This window comes from Puma concolor, chromosome B1 (assembly GCF_028749965.1).
Source record: "Puma concolor isolate L17-30 chromosome B1, mPumCon1.1.hap2, whole genome shotgun sequence".
In the NCBI taxonomy this organism is placed as follows: domain Eukaryota; kingdom Metazoa; phylum Chordata; class Mammalia; order Carnivora; family Felidae; genus Puma; species Puma concolor.
The window spans coordinates 151,272,685-151,294,182 of NC_141670.1; the positions used below are offsets into that span (position 1 = coordinate 151,272,685).

General features: G+C 36.5%; 1 protein-coding gene across 4 annotated transcripts in view; it reads left to right on the plus strand.

The window, feature by feature from the left end:
- Positions 1 to 21,498, plus strand: part of LOC112858718 (transmembrane protease serine 11E-like) — a 48,832-nt gene that overhangs the window by 14,650 nt on the left and 12,684 nt on the right. The window contains exons 2-10 of one of the 4 annotated variants that reach the window (XM_086704910.1): positions 968 to 1,092; positions 5,361 to 5,482; positions 7,843 to 7,910; positions 10,776 to 10,939; positions 12,735 to 12,794; positions 14,350 to 14,388; positions 16,517 to 16,694; positions 18,118 to 18,377; positions 18,967 to 19,109. In XM_086704910.1, the coding sequence (XP_086561036.1) occupies positions 968 to 1,092; positions 5,361 to 5,482; positions 7,843 to 7,910; positions 10,776 to 10,939; positions 12,735 to 12,794; positions 14,350 to 14,388; positions 16,517 to 16,694; positions 18,118 to 18,377; positions 18,967 to 19,109 (1,159 nt within the window). The remainder of the gene's footprint in view (positions 1 to 967; positions 1,093 to 5,360; positions 5,483 to 7,842; positions 7,911 to 10,775; positions 10,940 to 12,734; positions 12,795 to 14,349; positions 14,389 to 16,516; positions 16,695 to 18,117; positions 18,378 to 18,966; positions 19,110 to 21,498) is intronic. The other 3 variants (XM_086704911.1, XM_086704912.1, XM_086704913.1) reach the window with 3 other exon arrangements.

Here is a 21,498-nt window from a genome sequence, read left to right on the forward strand (position 1 = left end):
CACAAGGGAACAGCAACTGTGATAATTAAACAAAAACCTGGTTGACAAACATTTTTCGGTAACATGCTTTTGAAGAAAGAACAAATGGGAGAGGTTGAGGGAATCTTACACAGAAGGGATTTCCTGCAGTGTTACTGAAATTTGGAGTCAAACAGGTTCTTTGGAAGAGAGTTCTGGGTATCTTTTATGTGTATCCTCATAGTTTGTTTGGAGACAAATTAGAAAAATGGAAGGAGAATAGAATTAGAAATTCTATCTGGAATAGTATAGATCAAGCTGTAATGCGTTTCATGGACGATTTAAGATTCTAGAGTGGTAGAAATAGGCTTTAAACATTTTTATAACCTCTACAGTTCCTAACTCAGTATTTTGAACCTAGCCAGCTCTGTAAATCATAACTAACACTTACACAGCACTTTCTACATGCCAGGCACTGTGGTAGGCACTTTACATATAGTAATTCATATAATCCTTACAAAAATCCAATGAGGGGCGTCTGGGTGGCTCAGTCGGTTAAGCGTCCGACTTCAGCTCAGATCACGATCTCGCGGCCCGTGAGTTCGAGCCCCGCGTCGGGATCTGGGCTGATGGCTCAGAGCCTGGAGCCTGCTTCCGATTCTGTGTCTTCCTCTCTCTCTGTCCCTCCCCCATTCATGCTCTGTCTCTCTCTGTCTCAAAAATAAATAAAAGTTAAAAAAAAATTTAAAAATCCAATGAGATACGTACTGTCATTATCATCTTCACGTTATGGATGAGGAAACAGGCACAGAGATGTCAAATTACTTGCCTAAGGTCAGGCAACCAGAGGCCAGGATTAGCTTCAGCAGCCTGGGACCAGGGCGTGCTCTAAACCAAAACGGTACTCTACCACCTGGGTGTCCTGAATTCCCCAGAAATGTCTGCTTTAACTAAGGAATACATGTGGCACATACTGTGATATAACCCATTTATATGCTTTCTTTCTCAGGCGAGCTGTGGTGAGGGCCAGAAAGAGAACTTGTTTGGAGCCCTGGGCTATTGGCCTCATCACTTTTATATCCCTGATTGTCCTGGCAGTGTGCATTGGACTTACTGTTCATTATGTGAGATACAGTAAGTATGGGCTGCCTTGGCATCATGTGATTTACCCCCAAATGTTTCCTCTTGTGCATTCCAGTTTTGATTTGCCTCAGGCCTATTCATTCATGCCCACAACTTATTTGCATAGCTGGTACAAAGAATTCTTTACCTACCTGTCTCTTACTTAATCCTCACAAGCCAAGAAGGATTCTTTCATCTATCTTTGATGTAGCAATGCTTCCTGCTGGGAATAGCATGCTAGTTTTAATATTCGTTAATAAGCGATAATCAAATATTAAATAGGAAGACCATAGGAGAGTTAGAGTCCACTGTGTTGAGTTGTTTGAAGACATAGGACAATCACCTTGATTTAAAATTATTCCAACTTATTGAAATCCTGAGAGCCCAATAAATTAATTACATAATCAAGGATCAGAGAGAAGTAGGCTCTATTCTTTACAAGTAAGATAGAGAAATGCTCATAATGATATATTGTTGAATAAGTGCCCATTTCTGTTATTTTAAATCTAATCTCGGAATATATTACATGTGATTAAAGAGGATAGGATATGCTGAGAAGGTTAATTATAAAGAGGTTCACTCTGGTAGTCAGGTGTCTCATATCTAGGTGAACCATGAGTGTGCTATGTTATTAGAAAGGTCCCCAGGGTGCTTTAGGACTATTCTTCTATAACAACCCTTCTGAAGTTTCCCTCTACTTTGCTTGGGGTAGTAATTACTTGACTCCACTATGACCTATTGGCTTAATATCTCCCTTAGTGACTAACTAATTCTTTGATGTCAAGACACTGTAACCAAAGAAGCTAATCACTTGATTCAAATTTAATTGCAAATTTGCACAAGTTGCTTTCCTATAAAGAGACAGTATGATCAGTAAATTGGTTATCTACTTCCACTAGCAGACATAATCTCAATTCCAATCTCAAATCCAATCTCAATTTCTAAAGCAAGGTGGACCATTTCTGGGTAGTTTAAAGTAAAAATATTTAAAGTAAATACTTGTTTTGGTAGAATTTGCCCACACACAAATCTTTAAATTTGGAGTATCTATATTTTGATGATTTCTCTGGAGCATGTTTTTAATTAAAAAAAAAAAAAAGAATGGCTAAAATAACTTAATTCTATAGTTCTGTTATGAATATATTGAGTCTCATTATATTATAAACATCATTATTTCTCTCTACAGATGCCTAGCACTGTATGATAAAGATTAGTGAGGAGTATCTAGGTGGCTCAGTCTGTCAAGTGTCTGACTCTTGGTTTCAGCTCAGGTCATGATCTTACAGTTCGTGAGTTTGAGTCCCAGGTTGGGCTGTGCTGACAATGCAGAGCCTGCTTGGGATTCTCTCTCTCCCTTTCTCTCTCTGCCCCTCTCCTGCTCATGCTGTCTCTGTCTCTCTCAAAATAAATAAACTTAAAAAAAGATTAGTAAATCATATGTATGATATCTTCATGGGGGCATACTTTGGTTTGTCTGACTTCACAAGGAATTCCTAGTAATGCTAGAGGTTTCATTACTGAAGTGAGAGAAAATGTTTCTTACTATTTCTCCTTTGCTTTTTCTAAGCCATGCATTATAAGGCTTACAAATCTTACTCACATGCATAAAATGAAAACCTGGCAAGGTTTTTCCAGTAACTTGTTCCTGGATCCTATTGTCTGGATGATCAGTATGGTAATATGGAACACTCAACTTCCACTGCCCACACAGCACATCTGAATAAATAGTGATTGTTGTGATATGTGTTACTGTCTTACATGTATGACCCGCCCTCTGTTTGGAGATATAAACAAAGAACAGAGTGGATATAGCACATGAGCATTGAGGAGTTGGCACACCTAGATAACCAACTAAACCAAATAGTTACGGAAACAGACAGGTTAGGATGGAGGTAATTCACCTTGAAAAAAAACACCGTTTTGGCAAAAAGTCCAGGACAGCATAGAATTGTGTGGGCGGCTTCTATCCAGTGGCCTTTAGGTCTGCCTTTTTGCCCTTTTGTAAATTGTCTGACAGGAGGTGACTCTCTTATGAGCGATATCCTTATAGGTTACAGATTCAGGAACTTGTTAGAAAATTATCAGCAAACTAGTGTTCATCCTTATTTTTCTTACTTTTCTGTTAATATTCCTCAATAATATTTCCCAACAACTACACATGCCATATAATTTTGGCAACTGGGAATATATTTTGACTCTTAGTGACCTATTTGAGTCTCTTCAACAAAGTAAAATATTGACTACAGATAAGTTGTTCATTTGGGTGAAACATATGAAATTGTTATATTTGAGCATATTTGGCTTATACAAATGGCAGTTTCAAAAAGTCAATCTAATAATTTAAAACAGAATAAGAATAATATGTATAAGTCAGTTCTCTCTACTTTTCAGTGAGGGGATAGGTACCCCACCAGTAGTATTACATGGGAGCTTGTTAGAAATGAGGATTATTATGCCCAATTTAGACCCAATGTTCAGTATTTCAATAAATTAAAAACCTTCTTTGGGATTATGTGTATTTCCAGGGAACTTCCTGGATTTCAGGTCATTCTGGCCTTTCAGGGCAAGACCGTTCAGTGAAAGGGAGGTAAGGAAAGAGGGAACAAGGCAAAACCTCCCTAGCACCTCACTTTGGTGGCTCATTTCCAGGAGGTCTTAACATTTCAGGCTGCCATCCAACATCTTTTGCATCACTGACCATTCCTTAGCCATTCCCTAGCCTTGCCAACCCAACCAAATCCTCTGGATGGCTCGGATGTTCTTTTGAAATTTACCAGTAGTTTTTTCCCAAAACTCTTATGTATGAGAGACTTCTTATACAGCTTCAGTGAGTGGGTTTGGTTTTTCCCACCCAAAAAGTGGTATGTAAAGAAAGTTTGTGTTATGAGAATTAGAGGTTGACTTGAAATCCAGTTCTGTCTTTTCTGGCTATGTCATGTTAGAGTTGGGCAATTTCCTTACATTTCTGAGACTGTAGTCTTTACCTGTTAAATGTGGACATACTGCCTTCCCATGGAGAATATAGCAAACTAATGTTAGTTTCCCTTTCCTCTGGGGTTCAAGTGAAGAGGAAAAGAATGAGAAGCAAGAGAGAAGAGGAAAGAAATTGAGATTGCATGAGGCACACTCCATTCTCCTACAATAACCACACACAACTGTCTTGATCACCATTATATTCCTAATACTCAACACAGAGTCTTTCATAGAAGAATTAATATTTGTTGAATTAATGAATCTTCTTAAGGTCCCATGCTTGCTTCAGGTATAGAAGGGTAGATGAATACTGCGTTAATTTTCAGCAGGCCCAAAATGAGGGCTGCTTAAACCGGATGAAGAAATTGTAGACAATGGCTAAGGAAACAGGACACTCTTTATGGCTGGTGGGAGAAAATAAATGGAGTGAGAAGCGAGTCAGGTGAAATTAAGTGTCCCTGGAAGGTTATGTCAGATGGCAGCTCTCGCTCTCTACCTGAACTCCAAGCATTTTCATCTCTACCCTTATCTCCTTCTTTAGCCCCAAAACATTTTCTTACACTATGGTCCCTGTGGCCAGAATTGATATTTAGTTTCCTGAATTGGAAGAAATCTACTTCTGGAATATAAAAGTAAGTTTACTCTTTGGAAACTTCTGAGTCCATTTTATTTTGACACTTCTTTAAAAAATTTAAATCCAAGTAAGTTAACTTATAGTGTAATGATGGTTTCAGGAGTAGAATTTAGTGATTCATCACTTATATATAACACCCAATTCTCATTCCCACAAGTTCCCTCCTTAATGCCCATCACCCATTTCGCCCATTCCCCCACTCAACACCCCTGTAGCAACCCTCAGTTTGTTCTCTGTATTTAAAAGTCTCAAATGGTTTGCCTCCCTCTCTGTTTTTATCTTATTTTTCCTTCCCTTCCCCTCTGTTTGTCTGTTTCGTTTCTTAAATTCCACATATGAGTGAAATCATATGATGTTTATCTTTCGCTGACTGCTGAGTCCATTCTTGTTTGTACGTTCTGATGGTGTAACTTGCTGCCTCTCGTGGCTAATTCAGGAATGGGTAACAAATGACTAATCAGCCCGCAGGAACACCAAGCATTTCTTTTGGCTTTTACACTCTAAATCTTATGATGATGAGTGTTGTTTTTTATTCTGAGATAACCAGGAAGCTCAGGGCAAGATAATGGAGATGACGACACTCTTTCTGGTCTAAACAGGGAAATAATGATGCTTTACACACATCTAATTAAAAGTATTATGGGTTTTTTTTTTTTTCCCTCTCTCCTCATAGACCAAAGGAAGACCTACAATTACTATAGCACATTGTCATTTACAAGTAACAAACTATATGATGACTTTGGAAAAGAGGCTTCTAAAAATTTCACTGAAATGAGCCAGAAAATTGAATCAATGGTAAGCACTTTTTTCTCCATTTCTAGGCATTTGCAATCACTTTATATCATAAGTTTTGGTACCTAGCTTCCAAAACATCCATTCAACTGATCTTGTGTATCTTTGAAAAATGGGAAGCAGCCCTGCCTGAAAGATATAAAACAAACTGACAGTACATGACTTGGAGAGCACACCTTGCAGGGCTGAGGCAAGTGAACTGTAGACTTTCCTTCATGTCCCTCCGCTCTTCCATAGCTAGTGCTACAATCTTGATGAGTGGAGTCCAGGAATTTTGGGAATGTGAGGGTGACCCAAAATATGACTGTTGTATCCTATAGAAGACACCTTGAGCAAAAGACCATGAGACTGAAACTATTCAGACACATACTTGAATGGTATTTTGGTATTCAAAAATATCTGACCTTGGGCTGGTTTTTGGTATATGAGTCTATAGGAGATACATGGATACTCATCTCTACCTTTAAGACATCAACATTCATCCTCAGAGATGAATCAAATATTTTAAAAAGTGGAAAAATTATCAGTTTAGGCCAAGAGAGCAACAGTCTGTGTGATGATTCGAATCATTATCAGATTACTTAGAGAATAATTTGGACTTTTCCTGACAGTGTATGAGGTAATTTGTGGCATATGATATGATGAAAATACCCTAAACTAGAAGTTGGGACACTTAGTTTTAGAACCACCTGTTACCAATTTTCATTCTGGACAAATTTTCTTATGTGAAAATTAAGGTACTAGACTAGATAATTTTAAAATTGTCTTCCATATCCAAAATCCTGAGTAAGAACATAATGGCAGTTATGTGCATAGAAACTGCCTAATAGACTAGAAGCCTGAGGATTTAAATACATTTGTAAGGAGAGGGTCAAATCCTGGTTGAATTTGTACTTATAAACAACAAATCAGGAAAATATCTGAATATACTCTCTTCTAAAACTATATTTTATATATATATATATATATATATATATATATACACACACATATATATAGACTGTATATGAATATACTCTCTTCTAAGACTATATATATATATATATATATATAAAATAAAGAAAAGAAAATGGAACTAAAAAGGTCAAAAAAGATGCAACTATTTGCCTTGTTTTTTGTGACATTCACTAAAATAAATTTTATAAGATCCAAAATGATTTACGTATGAAGGAATATAGATAGGACTCTGGAACACTCTTAAAATTAATAATAATTTTTAAATTATTTGATTAAATATAAGCCCTTAAATAAAAATATCCAAGTGAATGTTGTCATTAGAGGACTCACTTGTACTATGCTGATCTGTCTTATAATTGAAGTAACTGCTCTTGGGCACAAAGAGGAGTCAGCAAAAGATATGAAAGAATAAAAAGGCTCATTGTTCCTGTCAGTCAATCACTAGCTTGTAGTAACTGTGTTTGGTTAATATTCACACACTTGAAACCAAGAAATACTTGACATGTTTACCTTGACTTCTAATTTAAAATTTTAATTTGGCTAGAATTCTTTAAAAAAAATTTTTTTTTAATGTTTTTATTTATGTTTGAGACCGAGAGAGAGAGACAGAGACAGAGACAGAGCACGAGCTGGAGAGGGGCAGAGAGGGAGAGGGAGACATAGAATTGGAAGCAAGCTCCAGACTCCGAGCAGTCAGCACATAGCCCCACGCGGGGCTCAAACTCATGGACCATGAGATCATGACCTGAGATGAAGTCAGACGCTTAACCGACTGAGCCACCCAGGAGCTCCAAGTTGGATAGAATTCTTAATTATAGTAGTAAGAAATATCTCCACAAGATACATTCTGGTATCTTATTAAAGTAAACCTTACAGAACATATTAGGCTAAGTATCCTAGTTCACATGGGCCTTTCTAAGAGCATTTTGAGTACTGAAGTGGGTGCAGATAATGCCAGGATATTTGGTAACTTCTTCACAAGGTTTAAGAACCACATGACACTGTCATACACCGACATCTATGATCCAACCATCAGTTGGCGGAACTATTCAATTTCCTTTGTTTACCTACAGTAGAAGTCTGTATCTCAGGGTATGAATATTTACTCTTTCTTTTCATAAAACAGTGTGTTTATTCCTTTTTAGTCTCTTTCTGAGTGTACACAGCAGATGTCATTCTTGGCCAACTACTGTGGTTCCCAGATAACTCCTAAGGCAGAGTTCAGTTGAAATCACTGAGTAGAATACCAGAAAAGATGCTTTGAGATTCTTCAAGTTGAGTGAATTGTGAAATGTTGATTAATGTTTCTTGTTTTGCTTTGTTTTATTTTTAAATTTTCCATAGAGCTTTAAATTGACTTGTAGAAAATTATTCTTGCTGATGTATGTTGAATATTTTTGGAACAGGTAAAAAATGCATTTCATAAATCTCCATTGAGGGGAGAGTTTGTCAAGCCTCACATTATCAGGTTCAGGTATGTAAATCTAAAATGCTGACTTCTGAATATAATTTAAAACTAAAGCTGTTAACTTGGATAGTAATAAATACTATTGGAAATATTAATGATATGATATAATTCAATTAAACCAATATTCATTTGACAACTGTTCTAAGGCACGGATTATAATTTGCTTTACTCATTCTCTAAATCCATAAGAAAGCATTTGCAAGGTGAGGTAAGGGACGAGTATTATTGGTGGCTATATTATTGAATTGTTCTTTGGGAATCTAATTACAAAAACAGGGACCTAAGCCATATACCTTAGTTTAATAACCAATTTTTCCCTCTATAAAATAGCATAGTAGATGAGGTTTGTCTTACCCTCTTCATTCTCCTCTTTATGAATTTTGTTTACTTTTTTCATCTCTGTCTCTTTCTGCTCCAAATATTTATTTAAGAAAATTCCAGATCTGATCATCTACCATCAATAAATAGAAGTTCAGAGCACAACATTTTAAGCAAAATACTATATAAGTATCTTAAATAATATATTGTCTTAATAAAAATTATTTGTATTTTTAAAAAACAGAATGAGAGCTGTTTCCAGTATCATTTCAATGACAAAAACTGCAAGTTACCTCTCAGTCTATCATTTAGCTGACATCTCTAAATGTCTAAACATTTCTAAATGAGGTGTTACTTTGACCACTTTCTTCTGAGAAGTCTGTATTCCCTGGGATTTGAAATACTATTCTTTCTTGGATCTGTATCTACCTCTCCAATCCTTAAATTTTCACTCTCTCAAGGGGACTTCATGCACCCACATGACTTCGTACTATCGAAATCCAAATTTCTATTTCCAATCTAAACTGTTTTTCTGATTTCTAGAGCTATCTGCCTGCCCATGCACATCTCCACATGTAGGTTCCACAGAAAATTCTCTAACTCAAGTGAAACCCACTGACACTAATGGGAAACCTGGACATCATCCTACACTCCTCCATTTCCTGGGCCCCTCACATTTTATGAATAGCCGTGTTCTTCCAGTTCTACCTTCCAAATCACTTTCCAATTTGTTTACCTCTTCATCTTAGTAACCTTCTTACTCATTAGTATTTTTTCTGCAATCAGTGGGAAGCAATGCAAGTTTGTACAAAAGATGAAGTTAGTCTTACAGATTTTAAGCTGAGATGCTAGGGGACATGAGCCTGAAATACGAGTCTCACTCGGGGGAGGAAAAGGGAGCTGAGTTGAAGATATGCCTTTGCCCATTCTCAATCAAAGTACTAGAGAGTGTGGAGGTAACCAGAATTTTTCAGAGAAAGGGTAATGCAAGGAAAAAAATGATGATGGAGAAAGCCTGAAGAAAATAATACTTAAGGACATGGGGGAAAAAATAGGAGCCAAGGAAATAGGGAAGGAGAAAGAAAAAAGAGATATCATGAGAAAGGCACCACTGATACAAAAGACAAAAAGTTTCAAGCATGGAATGGTCAGCATTGACAAATACTCCCGAGAGACCAAGTGATATGACCAGAAATAATTAACTGGATATGCCAATGAGGAAGTCATTTAGTGTACAGAAAAGACTCAGTGGGATGGAAAGGGAGGAAGTAGATTGCAAGGAAGTAAATATGAGGCACAGTGTAATTTACCCTTTCAAGAAGGTTTGTTGTGATAAGGTGAGAGATAAATTGAATAGCTGGGGTAGAGAGACAGTTTTGTTTGTTTTTGTTTCTATTAGTCAACCAGTATAGGAATAGTTTAAGAGAAGGAATAAAGAATAATTGTTGTACGGTGTTGCTTAGTCAGTGAAAGGGGTGAGATACATAACAATATTCTCATTAAAGTCCTATTTGTTTTTTCAGATTACAAAAACAATATAAAATATATAAAATTCAAATAACACAATATCACATAAAATAGAAGGCAAAAACTCCCTCTCTAATAATTCCATTTGCAGAAGTAACATAGCTTCTTAACAATTGGTTGTGTGGTATTTCACTACAAGTATGTGTCAGGGTTGATTTAGCCAATGCCCTTGTGATGGACACTTGGGTTGTTACATATTTTTTTCTGATTTAAAAACAAGGTTATGATAAACATTTGTATAAATCTCTTTGCACACACAAAAGTTTATTTGAAGAGAGTGCTGTATCAGAGAAATGGATCATCAAATGTATAATTGATAAACAAAACTGACCTCTAAAAATAAGGTTCTAATTTACATTCCCATTTACAGTTTATATGAGAAGTCAATACACTGTATAGTGGGGAGTAAAATTCTTTGAGAACTGATTATATATGAAAAAAAAGGAGGTAGAGTAGCTGACAGAAAATGAGAAAGAGAAGTCAAGGATGATTCCAGGAAGTAATTCATCCAAACAACACTAAGGCTAATTAATGCTCTATCTTGAAAATATAATCACATGAAGTAACAACAATTTGGTCAAGCTTTCTAATATCCCTAGGATTAGAAGTTGTTTAGGAAAGCATGAAGTTGCTTAGGAGATTTCACTGGATTTAAGCCACTGGGAATTAAACCTGGAGGCCAAACCCAGAGTTGATTTCACATTGATCATATGGTATATTTAATATTATTAAATGGTTGACAAGAGGGTATCTTTTTATATTAATAACTAGATATTTTGGTGTTAAAGGACACCATGAGCATACTATCTTACTATCAGGGAGGCTAAGTTGGAAGTTTTATATGTGGAAAACAATAGGAATATAGAATGAAACAAATTGGATCTTTTAAATTACATTATGGATTTGTTTTGTGTGTGTGTTTCAAATGGATGATAAAGAAAAAAATAGATTGTGATATCACCACAAATCTAATTTTGAACTTTATCTTTAAAACCATTTTTTTCTGTTTTTCTTTTTGATCCACAGTCCAGAGGAACATGGAGTGTTGGCTCATATGTTGCTGATTTTTAGATTTCGCTCTACTGAGGATTCTGAAGCCATCAATAAAATTATTCAACGTGTTCTAACTGAAAAGCTGCATGATGCTGTAGGACCCCCTAAATTAGATCCTGAATCAGTTGAAATTAAAAGTAAGTTTCTTTCTGTTATTTAGCTTAATTTTCTTACATAGAACAGCTCCATATTAGTTTTGGTCTTAGGCACTGATTTTCTTTCTTTCTTTCTTTCTTTATTTATTTAAAATCCAAGTTAGGTAACATATGATTTCAGGAATAGAATTTAGTGATTAATCACTTAAATATAACACCCAGTGCTCATCCCAGCAAGTGCCCTCTTAGGCACTGACTTTTAAAAATTGTTTTGGATATCCTTTAATTATGGAGTCTTGCCATCAATAGAACATTTATTTGGGACTAAATTGGTCCTAATAAAGTATTTTAATTTTAATACTACCCTAAACTTATGTCTACTATGCACATCTCTCATTAACCCCGGGTCTGTGTTCTTTCTCTGTATTGGGACTTACATCTCAGCTCTAGCATCCAATTATACATGGAGAAAGTGGCTTTGTGCATTCTTCTTCTTGTTGCTTCCATTTTATGTTCTGAGAGTATGATGTATGGAAAGGTTCATGCCATTCACACATTTGCCTTCAAGTTACATTGATATACCTTGTTATAGCTTCTTTCCTTAGACCATTTACCAATGAAAAATTTATAATTTATTTATACTTATTTTTTATATATTTTACAACTAATTTAAAAAGTCTGAGCTTTTTGTGTGGAGGATAGGGGAATGAAATAAGCAGGAGTATGTCCTCATTACCAGAAAGGAAGAAATATAGTAGATCCTCAGTGGAAATAAATGTTTGGTTAAGAGTTGTGTGCTATAGAACAATGCTAGTCATAGAAATACCATGTGGGCCAACCCTATGATCTTAAATTTTCTAGTATCCACATTAAAAAAGCAATAGTAAACATGTGAGCTTCATTTAAATAGTTTGATATTTAACCCACTATATCAAAGTATTATTATTTCAACAAGTAGTCAATAGAAAAATTATTCATGAGATATTTTATATTCTTTTTTTTTGTACTAAGGCTTTGAAATCTAGTGTATATTTTGTTATTTATAGCACATTTCAGTTTAGACTCGCCACATTTCAAGAGCTACTAGGCACATGTGGCTAGTGGACACAGTATTGAACATGGCAGCACTAGAAAATAGAGAAGAGGGAACAAGTAGAAAGTATGAACATAATGTGCTAACATAAAAGCTGATAGACCTAACTAGCAGCATGACCTAATGGTCACCTACCCTGTTTGCTTAGGAAGAAAGACTTGGATAGTTAGGACCAGCTACATAATTTATGGGGCCTAGTGCCAAATGCTGGACTCTTTTCAAAAAGCAACAAAAACTTACCACTAAGAGTATTAATATATAAGATTTCTTTCTTCTACAGTCTCTCTTGACTCGTCATGGTATTTTTATTTGCTAATTAATGCCATTCTATGTGAAAAAATTAAAATTTTAAATTACTAGCATGAGATGTATCGTTCCTCTTCATGTTGTAAAATATCAATTTCAAATGCAAATGTAAAAGCATTTAAGTATGTGGAATTATGAAAATTATACAACAGTATTTCACACATGCATGAATTTGGCTCTAATCAGATCGATAGAAAAACTATACAAGACTAGCTTCACAGTTTTTTTTTCCCCTTGTTGATATGTGCACATTTTACCAATGTTCTCTACCTTCGGCTTAAGTAAGAAAGACCTGAAAAGTCCTTGTATGTCATTATTTTCAGCAGAAGCTGTTGGCTAATATAAAAAAGTAATGGGAGCAAGAAAGGATATAATAGGGCCCTTGGGTGGTTTGTGTCTAGTAGAATGCTATTGCTTTCTTTCTGTGTTCTGAGCAAGTCCTGCTTCAAACAGAAAACATGGTCTCCTGGACTGTCACTGCGTCCTGGTTCCTTAATGGTAAGCATCACACACTTATTTTGTACTCACTTTGAGTTTGCTGAATGTTGTGGATCCACTGGAATTCTGAGTTCATTGGGTATCACAAATGACATATGCAAATGGGCGCCAGGAGCCCATGGACACATATATTGTGTGTTATCTCCTCTGTGCATGTCATACCCCATTGCTCTTCAGACTTCACTTTTATTTATTTTTATTTTTAAGTTTATTCATTTATTTTGAGAGATGGGGGAGGGGCAGAGAGAGGGAGAGAGAGAGAATCCCAAGCAGGCTGTGTGCTGTCAGTGCAGAGCCCAGTGCGGGGCTCTATCTCACAAAGGGTGACTTCATAACCTGGGCCAAAACCAAGAGTTGGAGACTTAACTGCCTAAGCCACCCAGGCTCCCCCAGACTTCACTTTTAAAGCACAAATTATAAAATAAAAAATATTAAGAATTTCAAGACAGTGAGCATTAAACCAAGTGCACGGTCATGCTGAGTGCAGAGCCCAATGTAGATACACATCCATTAAGATGGCCCTTTAAGTAGTATCAAGAGCAAAGCCAGAACTTTCTCTAGGAAAAGTCTGAGCTAGAGAAGAACAGGTTATTTGAAACAAGGAGATAAGAGGTGATGATATTTAATATCTACAGAGAATAGTCACTTCTTTATTTGAGCCATTTCCCCCCAAAATAGCCAGAATGGAGAAAGTCAGAAAGAAGCTTTCTAGAATATAGATTTCTGGCATATAAATACTATTAAAGACTAAAAGAAAAATTAACATTAACATTTTTGTATTTAGAACACTGATTCTGCCATGTTCAAAGAGAAGAATTTTGGTCATTGGAAATCTACTGAATCAGGACATTTAACTGTGTGGAGTTTTATGTATCTGTTGGTTGGCTTAATGCTTGCATAGGGTTAGAGCCTGATTGTTGAGAAATAAATAAGTTAAGGAGCCATGCGCTAAAGTTGAAAAGAGGGCAAATTGTCTTTGCAAATTTCAGCAGAAAGAAAAATTAGAGAGATAACATTCTTTTTAAGTGAGAGTGAGGATGGATTTATGGACCTGCCATTCAAAAATGTTATACAAATGGGACGATGCCTGTGAGTTTAGTGGGGAAAAAATCTGAAATAATGGTCAGTAAAAATATCATTGCATTTAGGGAATCAATACCATGGTTTAGAAAAGTATTTCCACAAAAGGGGGAAATACTGCATCTTATTTCTGGTATGAAACTCAGATTCCTGGGTTTCATCATAAAACTACTGAATCACAATTACTGGGAAGAGGAACAGGAACTGACAGTATAAAGACGCTCTCTCTGTGACTGTCATTCAGACTAAAGTTTAAAAACGCTGTTCAGATCTCCCTTTTCTCCAAGGTAATGAACATGCTCTACATATGATAAACTAACTGTGTTGCTATTTTTTTTTTTTTTTTTTTTTTTTACAATCTAGAGGTTCTGTCTTATAACGGAATTAACCAGCCTTTCCTATTTAAAGTACTCAGAGGCATTATGAAATCCTGATGTGCTGGCCCTGTTCTATTCACCATTTCTGTGTATTTCAGAAATCAACAAGACAGAAACAGACAACTTTCTGAACAGTTGTAAGTGTAACATATTTATTAAAATTGCATTACTTGAATGTTAACACTGGATCATTTAGGCTTACTTTGTGTGATATTATAGGGTCAGAATAAAGTTTGATTGACCTGTGCACAGCTCATGGTGCTTTATCTTATTGTTGAAGCACATTTTATTACTAAATAATGAAAAAAATTGGGAGAACTTTGGAGTGGATATATGGGTGTCTGTGGCACAGGTATAGTGGAAATGAGTTGTACACTTGTTAAAGAAGGGAAAAAAGACTCAGTGTTCTGGCTGCAGATATCTATAATAATACTCTTACAAACATTTTCTAAAGATTATATAAAAGTAAACGGCATGTTGGCATTTTTCAGCTATAGGCAGAAGCTCATTGTTACTCTACACTAAACAAAATCTTAATGATGATTTTTTTTAAGTTTTTAACGTTTATTTATTATTGAGAGACAGAGAGAGACAGAGCATGAGCATGGGAGGGGCAGAGAGAGGGGGAGACAGAATCTGAAGCAGGCTCCAGGATCTGAGCTGTCAGCACAGAGCCCAATGTGGGGCTTGAACCCACGGACTTTGAGATCATGACCTGAGCCGAAATCAGATGCCCAACTGACTGAGTCACCCAGGTGCCCCTTTATGATAATTGTTAATCCCATACTATGGAAATATCAGGCAACTATGGGGTTGGGTATGTATTGATAAAATTACTGAAAGCTCAGATAGTATCTTTACCCATATTTTATTTATTGTTTTTTTAAGTTTATTTATTTTGAGGGAGAGAGAGAGCATGAGTGGAGGAGGGGCAAAGAGGGAGGGAGGGAGAGAGAGAGAGAGACAGAGAGAGAGAGAGAGAGAGAGAGGGAGAGAGAGAGAATCCCAAGCAGGCTCCATGCTGTCAGCGCAGAGCCAGACGTGGGGTTGAACTCTCAAACTGTGAGATCGTGAACTGAGCTGAAATCCAGAGTTGGACGCTTAACTGACTGAGCCACCCAGGCACTCCTACCTATATTTTAAAAGTACTGACTCTAGGCCTAGTATTTCCCTTCACCTACAGCAGATTACTCCACCATGATTTAGAGGATACATTTGATAATTATGGAGTTAGTACATAATATATTTTTCTTAAATGATGGAAGGAAATGTGCTACTCACCAGCTTAGAATATCCGTTAATTCATGAGCTTGATTAAACATGAGACCAAAGAATAATCCTGTTACGTAAATGGCATGTATTCTTGCGACCGATATTTATTGTGCTAGTGATGTATTAAGCAATAGAAATATAAAATGGATGAGATATAATACCTGCATAAAGCAGCTTTTACTCTAGTGAGACTAGATGTATGAGATTAATGCATGAACACATAATTCTGAAGCAATGGGTCTCAAGCAAAAGAAATTTTGACCCCCATGGGATCATGACCCACTGTGACTTTGGTTATCATGGTTGTGGGGGGGATGCTACTGGCATCTAATATGTATAGGTCAAGGATTCTTTTGAACATTCGATCATATACAGGATCATATACAGGATACAGTGAAGAATTATGCATCTCAAAAATGTCAATACAGCCAAGGCTGAGAAACCCTGTTATAAACAATACATATACACATATATAATATTATATATGTATATGTATACAATTGGTGTATATATTATTAGTGTATCTATATATAATTAGCATATATAATAAACCCTGTTATAAACAATGCTTATATGTAAATAATATATATAATTAGTGTATATATGATATATAATTATATATAATTAGTACTGGTAACTATACTAGCATATATACATGTATATATAAACAGACATTTATACATATATATGTATATACACAGAGAGAGAGAGAGAGAAATGATGATGATGATAGAAGTATGAAAAAAGCCATAACTAATCCAGTTTGGGGGCAGAGGAATTGTTAGAGAAGGCATCCTAGAGGAGGTAATGAATGACTTAATCCTACAAGATGAATAGATGTTAAATTAATGAACCACTATAGTTTAAGGAAAAGTAAGGACAAGAGAAAATGTTTGGTACTATTGGAGCACAAAGTATGAAAAAAATTGAGATAGTAACGCAATTTGATACTTAGAAGCAACTGCTAAGTAAGGCATTGTCTCTCTTTGGCAGGCTGTGGGACACGAAGGAATAAAACTTCAAGACAGAGTCTCAGGATCGTTGGTGGGACACCCGTAGAGGAGGGAGAATGGCCGTGGCAAGCTAGCCTGCAGTGGGATGGGATGCATCGCTGTGGAGCAACTTTAATTAATAGCACGTGGCTTGTGAGTGCCGCTCACTGCTTTAGAACGTAAGTCTTGAAACTTGTGAATGACTGGGGGTAAGCAAAATGCACTCATGCACTCGGGCTTGGCAGGAAGGAAATACCTTGCGAAGTTTGAAAGAGATGAGTTTAAATTTTTTTTTCTGTAATGTTTATTTATTTTTGAGAGAGTTAGAGACCGAGTGCGAGTGAGGGAGGGGCAGGGAGAGAGGGAGACACAGAATCTGAAACAGGCTCCAGGCTTCCAGCCGCCAGCACAGAGCCTGATTGGGGCGGGGCGGGGGGGGGGGAGGGGGGGGGCTCAAACTCACGAAGCGTGAGATCATGACCGAAGCCAAAGTCCGGCGCTCAACCGACTGAGCCACCCAGGCACCCCGTGAAAGAGATGAGTTTAATATGAAGATAACATACACATCACAAAGAGTGGAAGGCTCCTAAACCTTAGTGAGAGGTTTAATGGTCGGGAATTGTAAATGGCATCAAAATACATGTAGATAAATTATCCACTGATAAAGAAATAATAATTTGTCAAAGCAAGCCGGTGTTTTAAAGAAATTTTAAAGTCATCTTTGGACTTTGAGCCTGATGTCAAAGAGCCTTATCTCTCTGCTGTGTATCTATCAGGAATGGGGGCTGGGTGGATTGCAGATTTGACCTCAAAGGAGAAATTCTACATGGCAAGAAATAATTAAATATGAAGACATTTGGTAGTAACAAATTATACAACTGAAGTATTCCAAGGAATGAAGACCTTTCAACCTAATGCAAAATGCCTATGTATATAGGATAGTAATGTTTTGTTAAATTTATGTGTAGCCTTTTCAGTTTTCAGAGAAATGTGTATGTTTGTGAGTAGGGAGCATGGTACATAGAATACATTTGTTCCTGCATCTGTACAAAATATGCTTTCTGTATGTCTCCTGGAATCACTGATTCCTAGAAATGTCAAAAGGCTCTAGGATCTGGAGTAAGCGATTCAGTGCAGAGTGACATGTATTTCCTAAAAACCACACCACTGTGGCATTTCTACCTCACCTTACTCCTGAGCCAGATTCTCAGATTGGAAAGAGTTTATTTTTATACATAGAAACTGTAATTTTATTTTTATTTTTTTAAAGGTTTTTACTTAATTTTGAGAGAGAGAGAGAGAGAGAGAGAGAGCAAGCAGGGGAAGGGCAGAGAGAGAGAGAGGGAGACACAGAATCCAAAGCAGGCTCCAGGCTCTGAGCTGTTAGCACAGAGCCTGACGTGGGGCATGAACCCATGAGCCACGAGATCATGACCTGAGCCGAAGTCAGACGCTTAACCGACTGAGCCACCCAGGAGCCCCAGAAACTGTAATTTTAAAAAGAAAACTTATGTTGACACCAGCAGCCTAAAATGTGTAATATAAGTCCTTACATTGGTAGCATAATAAAGTGGAATTTGCTGTTCATATTTTTTTCCTCAGGTATAAGGACCCAACCAGATGGACTGCTTCCTTTGGAGTAACAATAAAGACTCCAAAGATGAAGCAAGGCCTTCGAAGGATATTTGTCCATGAAAAATACAAGTATCCATCACATGACTATGATATTTCAGTTGCAGAGCTTTCTAGCCCAGTCCCCTACACAAATGCAGTACATAGGATTTGTCTTCCTGATGCATCTCATGAGTTCCAACCAGGGGATGAGATGTTTGTGACAGGATTTGGAGCACTGGAAAATGATGGTGAGCATCTGAAGAGAAATCAAACCATAGTAACCCAGTTTGGTATTCTAAGCCTTTTAAAGAATGGAATGTCATTATGCCAAAATATGCTGGTGCATTGGTCCTGTGGACCTGGGTAAGTCAGGCCCTGTTTGTAAATTAGGTCTTTTATAAGACACAAAGATTCCTTCATTGCTTTAGGTTACTATCAAGTGCCTCACTACTACTGTAGTCATGGTGCTTGGTAAGGTGTCTGAAATAGTAAATATGTCTGAAGTTTTTACTAGGGATTTAACTGCATAGGAGATTAGGAATCATTAATATACTCAATTGTGAAGATGAGAGAATCGTATAGCCACCACTCTCCCTACTGAAATTACATTCTAAGTTTCACAATGGAACAGAAGTCACTTAAACAACATGATGCTCTCTCATAAGTATCTAACTTTTCATTTAAAGTAGTAAGGAAATCATTCTTTTCACAAATATTACTGTACCTGAAAAAATACATATCCTAAATTGCCATCTTATCCAACAATTATGAAAGATTTTCTCAAGGTTTATAGAATATATGTATATCTACAAATATAAAGAATTTTTGTGTCTTTAGGTAGTGGTCAAAATCATCTTCGGCAAGTACAGGTGGATCTCATAGACACTAAAACCTGTAACGAACCCCGATCTTACAATGGTGCCATAACTCCTAGAATGTTATGCGCTGGCTCCTTGAAAGGAAAAAGAGATGCATGCCAGGTACGTGGTTTGACCAGTAGTATGCTGTGTAATTTTTTGTTCATCTTTTGTTTTGAAATCATTATAATTTGCAGAAGGTTTACAGAGGGGTCTCATGTATTCTTCACCTCGTTTTCCCCAAACATTGCATCTCACATCCTATAATACAATATAGAATCTAGGAAATTGACATTGGTGCAATGTGTGCTTCTAGTTCTATGGCATATTTTTTTACATGTGTTGTATGTGTGTGTAACCATCACTCCAGCTGAGAGATATTCCATCACCACAAAGATCTCCTTTATAGTAACACTTACTTCTCTATCACTTTCTTTTTTTATCTTTTTTCATTTAAATTCCAGTTGGTTAGCATACAGTGCAATTTTAGTTTCCAGTGTAGAATATAGTGATTCATCAGTTCCATATCACACCTGGTGCTCATCACTACAAGTGAACTCCTTAGTCCCCATCACCTATTTAACCCCCCCCCCCACCTCCCTTCTGGTAACCATCAGTTTGTTCTCTATAGTTAAGAGTCTGCTTCTTGGTTTGCTTCCCTGTCTCTTTTTTTCCCTCTGCTCATTTGTTTTGTTTTGTTTTAAATTTTTTAATGTTTATTTTTGAGAGAGGGAGACAGACAGAGTGTGAGTGTTTTGTTTTGTTTGCTTTGTTTCTTAAACTCCACATCTGAGTGAAATCATATGGTATTTATCTTTCTCCAATTTATTTTACTTAGCATAATACTCTCTAGCTCCATCCAAGTCATTATAAATGGCAAGATTTCATTCTTTTTATGACCGAGTAATATTCCATTATATATACATTATATATATAACATATGTATATTATATGTATATAATATGTATATATGTATGTGTATATATATATATATACACACTACATCTTCTTTATCCATTCATCTTCTTTATCCATTCATCAGTCAAAGGACATTTGGGTTGTTCCATAACTTGGCTGTTATAGATAATACTGCTATTAGGGGAACATGTATCCCTTTGATATTTGTTTATTTATTTATGTATTTATGTATTTATTTATTTATGTATTTATAAATTTACATCCAAGTTAGTTAGCACATAGTGCAACAATGATTTCAGGAGTAGATTCCTTAATGCCCCTTACCCATTTAGCACCCCCCTCCCAATCCCTCCAGCAACCCTCTGTTTGTTCTCTATATTTAAGAATCTCTTATGTTTTGTCCTCCTCCCTGTTTTTATATTAGTTTTGTTTTCCTTCCCCTATGTTCATCTGTTTTGTATCTTAAATTTCTCATATGACTGAAGTCATATGATATTTGTCTTTGACTGACTAATTTTGCTTAGCATAATACCCTCTAGTTCCATCCAAATAGTTGCAAATGGCAAGATTTCATTTTTTTCTTTTTTTTTACATTTAAAAGTATTTTATTATAATATTTAACATTTGTAATTTAAAGATTTTTTTTAATATATGAAATTTATTGTCAAATTGGTTTCCATACAACACCCAGTGCTCATCCCAAAAGGTGCCTTCCTCAATACCCATCACCCACCCTCCCCTCCCTCCCAACCCCCATCAACCCTCAGTTTGTTCTCAGTTTTTAACAGTCTCTTATGCTTTGGCTCTCTCCCACTCTAACCTCTTTTTTTTTTTTTTTCCTTCCCCTCCCCCATGGGTTTCTGTTAAGTTTCTCAGGATCCACATAAGAGTGAAACCATATGGTATCTGTCTTTCTCTGTATGGCTTATTTCACTTAGCATCACACTCTCCAGTTCCATCCACGTTGCTACAAAAGGCCATATTTCATTTTTTCTCATTGCCACGTAGTATTCCATTGTGTATATAAACCACAATTTCTTTATCCATTCATCAGTTGATGGACATTTAGGCTCTTTCCATAATTTGGCTATTGTTGAGAGTGCTGCTATAAACATTGGGGTACAAGTGCCCCTATGCATCAGTACTCCTGTGTCCCTTGGGTAAATTCCTAGCAGTGCTATTGCTGGGTCATAGGGTAGGTCTATTTTTAATTTTCTGAGGAAACTCCACACTGCTTTCCAGAGCAGCTGCACCAATTTGCATTCCCACCAACAGTGCAAGAGGGTTCCCGTTTCTCCACATCCCCTTCAGCATCTATAGTCTCCTGATTTGTTCATTTTGGCCACTCTGACTGGCGTGAGGTGATACCTGAGTGTGGTTTTGATTTGTATTTCCCTGATAAGGAGCGACGCTGAACATCTTTTCATGTGCCTGTTGGCCATCCGGATGTCTTCTTTAGAGAAGTGTCTATTCATGTTTTCTGCCCATTTCTTCACTGGGTTATTTGTTTTTCGGGTGTGGAGTTTGGTGAGCTCTTTTTAGATTTTGGATACTAGCCCTTTGTCCGATATGTCATTTGCAAATATCTTTTCCC